This window comes from Punica granatum, chromosome 8 (genome assembly GCF_007655135.1).
Source record: "Punica granatum isolate Tunisia-2019 chromosome 8, ASM765513v2, whole genome shotgun sequence".
In the NCBI taxonomy this organism is placed as follows: domain Eukaryota; kingdom Viridiplantae; phylum Streptophyta; class Magnoliopsida; order Myrtales; family Lythraceae; genus Punica; species Punica granatum.
The window spans coordinates 27,574,394-27,584,875 of record NC_045134.1 but is presented as its reverse complement, the minus strand read 5'-3'; the positions used below and the strand labels follow the sequence as shown (position 1 = coordinate 27,584,875).

Genomic DNA, 10,482 nt, shown 5'->3' with positions numbered 1-10,482 from the left:
TCTATCTTTTTAAATTCTGGCTAAATGAACTTATCATATTTTATTTTATATATCATATTCAACGAATTTTCATTAGATGTCCATTTTATTTGTATATACTGATGTATAATTATGAACCTTTTTGAAAAATTAAAAGTCTTCTCGAATATTTAAAAGCTCATTGAAATAACAAATATCTTTTCAAATTCCACACCTAAAAATCCTATAAATTGTGGGCTTCAAAGTTCGTTTCATTTCATACATATATCTTCTATTTGCTTTATATAGACCTTTACTCTTACATGATATTTCTTTAAGATAGATTTATTATATACGTTGTTCGCATCTCAAAATATTAGAAATTTTTTTTATTTTTTATTTATTCGTATCACATGTATTATGTACATTTATTTATCTAGTTGATAATAAATTTGATATAAAAACTAGAAGAAAAACATATAATATGTCTGGTAAGAGAGGGAGAGAGGAGAAAGTGCAAAAGTGGTGGTGAGAAATTGGATTAATTAATGAAGTATATTTACAATTGTATCCATATTTTAGTGGTGGTTATTAATTAAAAAAACTAATAAGCTTATTTTGAGAAAGTGAGTGTTATACCACTCGTACATTTTTTTTAATATAAGTAGTACTAGATAATAGGTAGATATATATGTTATATACTTGGATGTTCAACCTTTCAAAAAGAAGATTAATGAAAGTACCATGTGTGTCACCAACAACAGTTGGTTCAAGCGGTTTGGCGTTTGTTCTTCTTAAACAAGTTCTCAAGCTCGAGTCTTGTTGATGGAGAAAATCCTTGATTGTGAGAGTTTTACTTTTATTAGGCCAATCCTGTCAAACTGGATTAGTTAAGGTTCATTGGGCACCATCTAATATATATTGTATTCATTTAAAGTAAGGCATGGAAATTAATTCCAAACATTATATAAAGAAATTATTCCAGGTCCATACGACGGAGGGGGTAAGTATGGTGGTCTTTCCCACTCTCACCTACCCTTCATCTTCTCCTTTTTTATTATTTTTTTAATGGTTAATTGCACCAGTGGTCCAAAAAGTTTCATGAATATTTCAAGTTGGTCCAAAATGTTTTTTTGGTAACTTGTTGGTACAAAAAGTTTCAAAACCGTTTCAAAGTAGTACATTCCGTCAATTGCCCCTGACGCCGTTAACATTTTGCTGACGTGGCACGTCCTATGTGTCACTTTTGTTACTTGAAACATTCATGAAACTTTTTGGACCACCGATGCAATTTATCGTTTTTTTAAAGGTTATATTTATATTTATATTTATATTTATTAAGTATGCGACCTTTTTGCGATATGAATCACCACATTTCCGAACATTTAATAGGTCTAATTATCGAGTGAGGTCAGCCCATCAAAGCATCAAGCGGTCCCGATCGTGATTTTCTCTCAATTACAAGACTCACATTCGAGACCTTAATTAATCATAACAAACGTCGAATTACTTAAAACTAACGCACGTTAGCAGAAAAGCTATTTCAATTTATCAGCAATTTAAATTGTTTCTTCTTATTATAAATATTCTCATTTTTCAATGGAACGTAAAGTTATGACAACCTATTGATTGAGACTAATTTTCATCAGATATACTTGGTTGCAATGTGACCACAAGATACTTCTAATGAATTTCAAAATTCTACTATAAATAAAAATTGTCCACTTAAAATTAGCGGGTGGCTTAAGACTTATTATATTGCGATCATGATTTGTCAATTAGAGATATTAAAAATTCGAATTAAGATTGGCTTGAAAAATTATTGCCTTTCATACTGTATGAAAATTAATTAGTACAACCTTTCAAAAAATCTGAGTTATTTATTATCAATCGACGAGTTTTATCATTAGTTTTAGTAATACTCTATATTTGGTACTGTACAAATTACTTTGTTAAACTAAAAAATTGAATTTTTTTTTTCAACCTACAGCATCGCCTGGGTGTATACCGTAGTTTATATGAGAAGCCACATGCTGTGCTGTTAATTTCCTACACACCAAATTTGAAGTAAGTACGCTAGACGTATTATGTATATAATGGGCTAGCACGACAATATAAAATGCATAATATTTCAAAGTACCACAAAAAATTAATACAACCCGTGGCATCTCCATTGAGAAAATATAAAGTACCTCACTGGATGTTAGTGTTACGCAACTATCAACATGTGATGAGTAGTACTACTAATACCGACTAACTAAACAAATAATAACCCAAACTTTGTCTTGGACCTATTAAAGTTTAAATTATGGTCCTTACTATACATATGGCACCTAATGAGTGATATCCAATAAATATTTTTCAAACTCGTTAGACTGAAATTTACAATAATTTTCTCTCTATCTTTTTTATTTATTTATGAATAATGCATATTTTCAATTAACAGTACTACCGTTTACATTGGTACGTAGGTTCGGATACCCTGAAAAATACAAAGTGAGGTAAAATTTGACCCATAACCGAATTGGCCTAAGTCATGAGCAAGGTGAAGAATTTTCTCTCACACACAAAAAAAAAAGAAGATTACAATTTTCTTGAACAACTATATCTACATACATATACGTAGGACTAGGAGAAGCCTAGTAATTCCTCCCGTATATATGCATCTTCATGACTTCATCCATATGTATATATCCTGTCATCATACATATAGATATAGTTTGTCCTGCAGTTAAAGAAAGCAGATCTTCCATGTCAGTTTCTCTTCCAATTTGAAGTAAATTTGATGCAAACAAATTAATTATTAACTAGGAAATAATACTCGCGCAGTGCCGCGGTTTCTGAAAATTCTTTGCCATCAATAATACTGTTATCAAATGTATTCGTTTATGTTCTAATTCATATAAAGTAAAGATAAATATATAATAGAATTTTTTTTTAAAAAAAAATACCGATACTCAAGTTGCTAAAGAACTCTTTTAAATTTTATAAAAGAGCATATCGATTAATACATGTCAAAATACGAACATTTTTTGAAGTATAAAATTTAATTCCCCATTTTCTTGGATAATCATGTCTCAATCAAATCGTGGTCAATTTTTTCAATTCTATTCATATAACGAGCGCAAAAATATTATGAATCCTTATTAGCCCGAAAATGTATAATAGTATTTGCTTAAGGGTTGCTTACATTTACATTTATTAATTTTCTATTGTTTGATATTCGCAATGTCAAAAAAATGTCAACGTAAGCTTTTCATTTACATTATCTTATTTTGTAATACCATGTTTAGAGAAAATGTAGGCTCAAAACAATGAGTAAGACAAAATGCCACCACTACTTCGCCAAATATTTTAGTTCAGCGGTAGCAACTCTTTTATTTATTTGTATCAAATATTCATGTGATCAAAAGATGACGCACACTTTGTAAAATTAGACAGCACACTTGTCACCGAACCTTTAGGTCCTTTACTATGACCGATTCTAGATATATTAATGAATCATCATTATTGTAACTTAATACATCTACGACTAAATAAAATATATTTTAAAATTGTCTCCAATAGCGGACATATATATGCAAAAAAAAATACTTAAAAAGATACAAAATACAGAAAGAAAATGGAAACGATACTAATGAAAAATTCGTGGAAGTTTCTGAAATAAGAAAATGCTAGGACACATGGCATAATATTTTAAAATTGTCTCCAAGAGCGGACATATATATACAAGAAAATGCTTAAAAAGATATAAAATATAGAAAAAAAAAATGGAAACGATACAATATAAAAATGATGAAAAGTTTGTGAAAATTTTTTAAATAAGAAAATGTTAGGACACGTGGCATAATAATGGTTAGGCGGACGGGTAAGGAAAGACATATGTGTGAGAAAATACTTAAAAGAATTATGGAATATAAATAAATAAATAAAAAAAGAAGAAGAAGAGGAAAGGATACAAATACAAAATACTGAAAAGTTTGTAGAATAAAAAAAAGAGAAGAAAATGAGATGGAAATGAAAAATAATGAAGAACTGTGGAAATTCTGAAAGATAAAACATTGGGAGGGCACATGGCACAGTAATGTGCAGACGGACATCCCGTTTTAGATGTTTAGTATTAGTATAAAATATATAATAATGGAATTTTTCCTTATTAATTAGTAAAAGAAATTAAAATTAAATTAATAAGAGAAATATATGTATATTTGAGCATTTTTTTCATTCCAAAGGAGGTTTTTTTTTTTTTTATGGATAATTCTAAAGACGGTTAATGACTCTAATATAAAAAAAATTAAAAGAAAAATTAAATAAAGGAGCACAGTCAATTTTAAAAGCTCTAAATTAACGAATAAAAGCATGTGTCATAAAATATCAAATCTCCTCTCCTCTAAAATATATACTAAAATGTCGTGTGCTCACCATGCATAATAAACTTGTCCGGCGACCGACTTCTGGAAAATCGATCAGGAGCAGGAGGTACCTCCAAAAGAGAGAAAGCTCACGTTCTGATCATCATCTTGCAGCTCCCGCAGCTTAACCTCCAAATCCATATCCAGCACATTAAAAATAAACAAATAAATAAATTATATTTAATATATAATTAGTTGCATGCCATGTCTTGATCACACGCGCGCGCACATACATATACAATATGTCGTAAAGATCTTCATATATTTGAAGAAGACATGTAATTGTACATGTAATATATATTTAGGGTAAATTATACTGGACAAATGTATCAGGTTGTCCAATAAGTTTTTTTTACTACTTAATGGTACAAAATGTTTCAAAACTGTATCACTAGTGCATTCCGTCAATTCATGATTGACGCTATTAGAAAATATTGCCATGATAAGAATATTATAATAAAAAATATTTTTAAATTTTAATAAAAACTCCAAACTTTGTAAGATTTTAAAACGACCTAAATTTTTTAAACCTTTTCAATTTTGCCCCAACCTGCCACTGTTCATCGTCTTCCTCCTCCCCTCCACTGTTCATCCCAGACCCGCCCTCTCCTTTGACCCGACGAGTTCCCGTGCAACGGCCCCCACTTGGCGGACCGGACGTGGTCGAGGATGCCGTTGAAGGAAGCTCATCTCCTGCTCGCAAGCTTCGACATCGATTGGGTCTCGGACTCGATCTCTCTCTCTCTCTCTCTATCTGGTACGAAGTGAGAGGCCGAATTTACTACCACTTAGATCAAGAAACTCCAGCGAAGTACTGAAATTCACTTGCAAGGCTGCTGGGTCAGAGATTGGAAGAAAACAGAATGCTAATCCCAAGAATTGAAGAGAAGAAAACGTGAACATTGACTGCAAATAACGTTGGGCATTCCTAATGGAGATGCCAAACAAGTCGAGGTATTTCAAGGAAGGAAGACCTGATAACCATTCAAGCTTCCTTCAACGGCATCCTCGACCACGTCCTATCCGCCAAGTGGGGGCCGTTGCATAGGAACTCGTCGGGTCGAAGGAGAGGGCGGGTCTGGAATGAACAGTGGAGGGGGAGGAGAAAGACGATGAACAGTGGCGGGTTGGGGGCAAAATTGAAGAAGTTAAAAAAATTTATCTCGTTTTGAAATTTTACAAAATTTAGAGTTTTTATTAAAATTAAAAAATATCTTTTTATTATAATATTCTTGTTACATTAGATTTTTTTAATGGCGTCAATCATGAATTGACGGAATGCACTATATTGATACAGTTTTAAAACATTTTGTACTATCAAGTAGCAAAGAAAATTTTTTGGACCAACGTAATATATTGTAATACTTTTTGAATCATCAGTGTAATTTAACCTATATATTTATGTATGTGTATGTCTTACTCTCTTCTCGAGACTGTTGTTCTCCTCTTGCAAGGCCCTTTGCTGCAATATTTTCATAAGTAAAAGCGACTTATTAATTAATATTAACGCATATTCATAGAAGTACACTCCACATTTATATCTTCTTTTTTTAGAGAATATCATATTCTATCTTTATTTTTTCGATTATAGAGAGACATATAGATCGAATACAATAAAATATAAATTTTAATAATTAATAAATAGGTATAAATAGTCCCCAATGAATATTGAATCTGAAAAATTTTAGTTACCAGATGAAAATATATCACACCACGTTACACCATCTTTGATTACCATATTATACCTTTACTTAATCAAAATGCATGCTTGCATTATCAATTCCTATACATAATCAAAATTCCTGAATCTCAGCTTGGATTTAAATTAGTTTCTAACTCATTATTGGCTATTTAAATTTGTTCGAAAAGAGAAAAGAAGGATCAGATAGATTACTGCACAAAGTGTGAGTATACATATAATATATATATATATATATATAGGATACAATTCTTACATTTCTCTTAAGCAAGTTGAGGTGCTCCGAAATTATACGCCTCTGTGTTCAACAAAATCAAATCGATTTCATTTACTTAATTCAAGCACAAGATCATATAGTGAAGGTTTATATTGTAATATACACTGTATATTGTTCATTTAGCCCTATATATACTGATGGGAATTAATTTTTACCTTCTTTGATCGGACACGTTCAATTCCTGTCCTTAATTGACGTTCGAGTTGTTTTAACTCTCTCATGCTCAACTTTGACAGATCTTCTCCAGACAGGTGCCTTCATATACATATTATTGATTATTTAATCATACTGTAGCATATAGATGTATCTTTTTTTTTTTTAATTACAGGAGAGATCGATATAAGTCTAATACAAAAAAATAGAAACATGGATGTATCATTTGGTCATCCATAAAATATTAATATCGTCAATATGTAGTTCTAATTTGTCAAGAAAGTTTATCATTATATATCAGTGACTAAAACAATCAAATATCAGAGTGTGTAATTAATATATAAACAAAGCATCAAATATATATACCATACCTGAGCTGTGCCTCCAAGTCGTCTGCTGATCTTTTTAACTCGTGAATCTCTGTCCTCCAGAACTATATATATATTTCCATAAATAAAACAATCAGGCCAGCGTCAAACATATATATTAGTTAGAAAATATATAAATTAAAGGCTAAAATAATTAAATAAATAATTATAAGATAAAACCCGCATTTTTTTTGGCTAATCAAGCCATTTTGATTATCGAGCTAATTAAGATCGTGCATGGCTACATATATGTATTCGTTCCTTTACACGGGATCATTTAGTTTTCGTATTGTAGTTATATAAGGACACATAAGGGACATACGATATGATCACTGAAAAAGTTCTTTACGATTAACAAACTAATTAACCTTATTAATTACATTAAGAAAACACAAGCATTATGCCCAATTAAATATCAGAGCACATCATATCACATCACATCACATATATGTATATATATATACCTCCATGGTTCTACAACCTCGGTTAGTCGTATCAGGCAATCCGACTTCATTCCGGTACTTTGCGATAGTTCTATCCATCCTGTGATACCAGCACAATATAGCACCAAAAAAAATATAACAGACACCAATAAAGCAGAAACAATGTGTCCATATTTATGTAGGATTGAGGTTATGTATGTAGACTGTTACTATATATATATAGTGACTAAAATCTCATCTATATAGCTATGTAGAACATATATAATTGATATGGAGGGACGTGCTAAGATTTTATTTGTGCGCGGCATGTATGCAATTTGATGAAGCATGCATCAGATCAGTGTCTACATATAATTAAACGGTAACTAGCAATATATATTAGCTTGAACAGAGTACGTAGAACAAGATGAAATGAAAATAAGATAAAAGGTACGGACTCGTGACTGGCGAATTGGTAAGACTTTCCGGTGGAGGAGAAGATGAGGAGGGCGACTTCGGCATCGCAGAGAATGGAAAGCTCGAAGGCCTTCTTCAGAAGTCCGGTTCTCCTCTTCGAGAAAGTGACTTGCCTGCTTGATGAGTTCTCTATCCTCTTCAGCTCCACCTTCCCTCTTCCCATCGTCCCTAAGTATGTCGTCCTCTAATTTGATCACTCCGTGCTATCGATCGATCGGTTACTTATAGTTTCTTTCTTTCTTTGCTATATATATATATGATATATATTCAGATCTTGTGGTCTGTGCCTATATATAATATCTATTCTATATCATATGATCACCGAGAAGACTGGACAGATATATATATATATATATATGTATGTATGCATATGTGCACACACTTAAAGGTCGCGACGATTCTTCATTGATATCCAAATGGATACATCGGTCCACTGTAAAAGCGGATACAGAGGAAAATATCCAAGCACTATATATGAATTATAATAACTGGACACTTGTTTGGTCCGCCTTGCAAACTACAAAGGAAAAATAGACTTAAAAAAAACCGCAAAAGTAAAAACATTACAACTATATTAAGCTATCCTAAAACCAAGAATCCCAGTCAACCACCTTTTAGCGACTATACATTATAAACCCCAGTGAAAATCGAGAAAGGAGATCCTCAATCCAGTCCATTAATCTATGGTGATTTTCTATCTTCGTTGCAGGAGATAGAGCAGGAAAGATACCGTGGGTTGGTATCCAAGCACAGGCTCACACCACATATTGCAATTCCTAGACAGTCAAATCGAGGAAACTATAGCTCATTTGATCGGTTAAAACGAGCGACCGTCAATCAATTTTCATCAATTTAACCCTAATGGCCCAATTCCAAGACAATTAAACCTAAGGAACTAGCAATTACACAATTAGAGCTCCTTCAATCGGTTCAAACCAGCGACCATCAATAGGGGCGCTGACCCTATTCATATCAATAACAAAAAGGCAAGCCACAAAAAAAGATAGTTATAATCAATATGGGTTGTTCAAGTGGTTCACGCTTATATAGGTACACACACATGTCATGCATATATATATATGTATGTATGTATGTGCATAGTTGAGTGTGCAAAAAGGGGAGTTGTAATCAACACGTTGATTCAAACGATTTGACGTTTATTTCTCTTTAACAAGGTCTCGAGTTTGAATCTTGTAAATGGAGAAAATCATGTTATGCATTAATGGTCCCGGGCCCGCCCGGTTGTGGTGCGCGAATGAAAATGACGCGTGTCGGCTAGTGATATGATACGCCACAAATTAGTCCGCACCGGTAATGAAGATATGAAATATTTCACATGTGCAGACAACACACCGCAACATATGCTTAAGAATAACTTCCCAAAAGTACTGTCGACGTCTTTGCATCATGATAGTGATTTTTATATTCCCTTGTCTTTGGCACAAGGGAAAGAAGAGAAAATGTGCAGGAGCCATAAATTAAAATCTAACTAAAAAAGAAAAAAAAATCTAACTCAAAACCTCGTGACTATATGAGATGCGATAAAAAGTCTATGCATCAAACTGAACTATATATGTTTTTTTTTTTTTAATCTCAGAGAACTATATATGTTTTCCTTAATTTATCAAAACGAAGAAGTGTTTATATATGTAACTTACGGTAAATAATAACAATTAATAATATGCATATATATGAAAAGTTTTGATGGGAAATGAATAAGCAACTAATAAGAAGTTGACACGTTGAAATTATAATGATGAGGAGATTCTACGGAAACAAAAGAAGGGTCGACACCTGTCCATTGGATTGGACGTACTGTTGGGTAAAAAAGCAGCACGAAAAGTCTCTTGAAATCAATAATGGGCCCTTTTGAATAATAAGGGGGGCGAGGTGAAACGAATCCACATAGGCAAAAAAGGCTTCGAGTCATGAAGTGAAGTGATCAAAGCTCTTTCTGAGGTTCTGAGAGATCAGAGCAGACATGACCAAAACTTGTCGAGTTCTCTATGGTTGCAACCATTATTAGTAATAATTGTCGGGTCCAATAAGGAATTTCCTCTGCCTTGGCCGGTTGTGTTTGTCGTCCTGCCCAGACCCCCCTCCCTCCCGCCCGATCTCCATCAAAATTAATTGGTCAATTATATAAAGTAAAAATTGTCTACGCAAAGGCTACCTAAGAAAAGCCATGGAGAGCAGATAATAATTACTTCCACTAGCTAAAGCTAGCTAGATTCCACGAAAACCTTTCACCGTATTACCGTATGTTATATATATGACCAGAATATGTAATTTCCTTTTATACTTATATCACGATAATTAAATGATAAAGGCACACAATGTGTGTGGATAAACTATTTTCCCCTGACCATTCACATGGTATCAGAGCCCCTTGATTGTCATTGCCATTAAATATTCCTAACCCTATCTCTCCTTCCATCTGCAGCAATAGCCCCGCCGTGAGCCTCATGAAATCCAGCCAATTCGTTCCCAACTGAGAGGAGATTAACACCACTCTAAACCAAATCCCTGTTATCTCCTCTAGTACTGCTGCTCTTCCAATCCTCACAAACCCTTTCACCGTTCCAAATATCACCAACCCAATTCCCGTGACACTCAATCAAGGGAACTACACCGTGTGGAGATTCTTGTTCTCCACATTCCTCCGATCACACTGTCTCCTTCGCTATGTAAAAGGTCGTGTTGCTTGTCCTGAAGA

General features: G+C 33.0%; 1 protein-coding gene across 5 annotated transcripts; it reads right to left on the bottom strand.

Moving 5' to 3' along the window:
- Positions 1–2,339: 2,339 nt before the first annotated feature.
- LOC116215936 (agamous-like MADS-box protein MADS3) lies at positions 2,340–8,107 on the bottom strand. 5 transcript variants are annotated; one of them, XM_031551760.1, is made up of 8 exons: positions 7,748–8,107; positions 7,332–7,410; positions 6,871–6,932; positions 6,502–6,601; positions 6,326–6,367; positions 5,791–5,832; positions 4,381–4,493; positions 2,340–2,683 (listed from the first exon to the last, which is right to left on the bottom strand). In XM_031551760.1, the coding sequence occupies exons 1-7, from the start codon at positions 7,927–7,929 to the stop codon at positions 4,425–4,427; spliced, it is 576 nt and encodes a 191-aa protein (XP_031407620.1). In that variant the 5' UTR covers positions 7,930–8,107; the 3' UTR covers positions 2,340–2,683; positions 4,381–4,424. The 5 variants fall into 5 exon arrangements, with proteins under 5 accessions (XP_031407620.1, XP_031407619.1, XP_031407622.1 ...); XM_031551759.1 differs by having other exon boundaries at positions 4,381–4,499; positions 7,748–8,106; XM_031551762.1 differs by lacking the exon at positions 6,326–6,367.
- Positions 8,108–10,482: the final 2,375 nt, after the last annotated feature.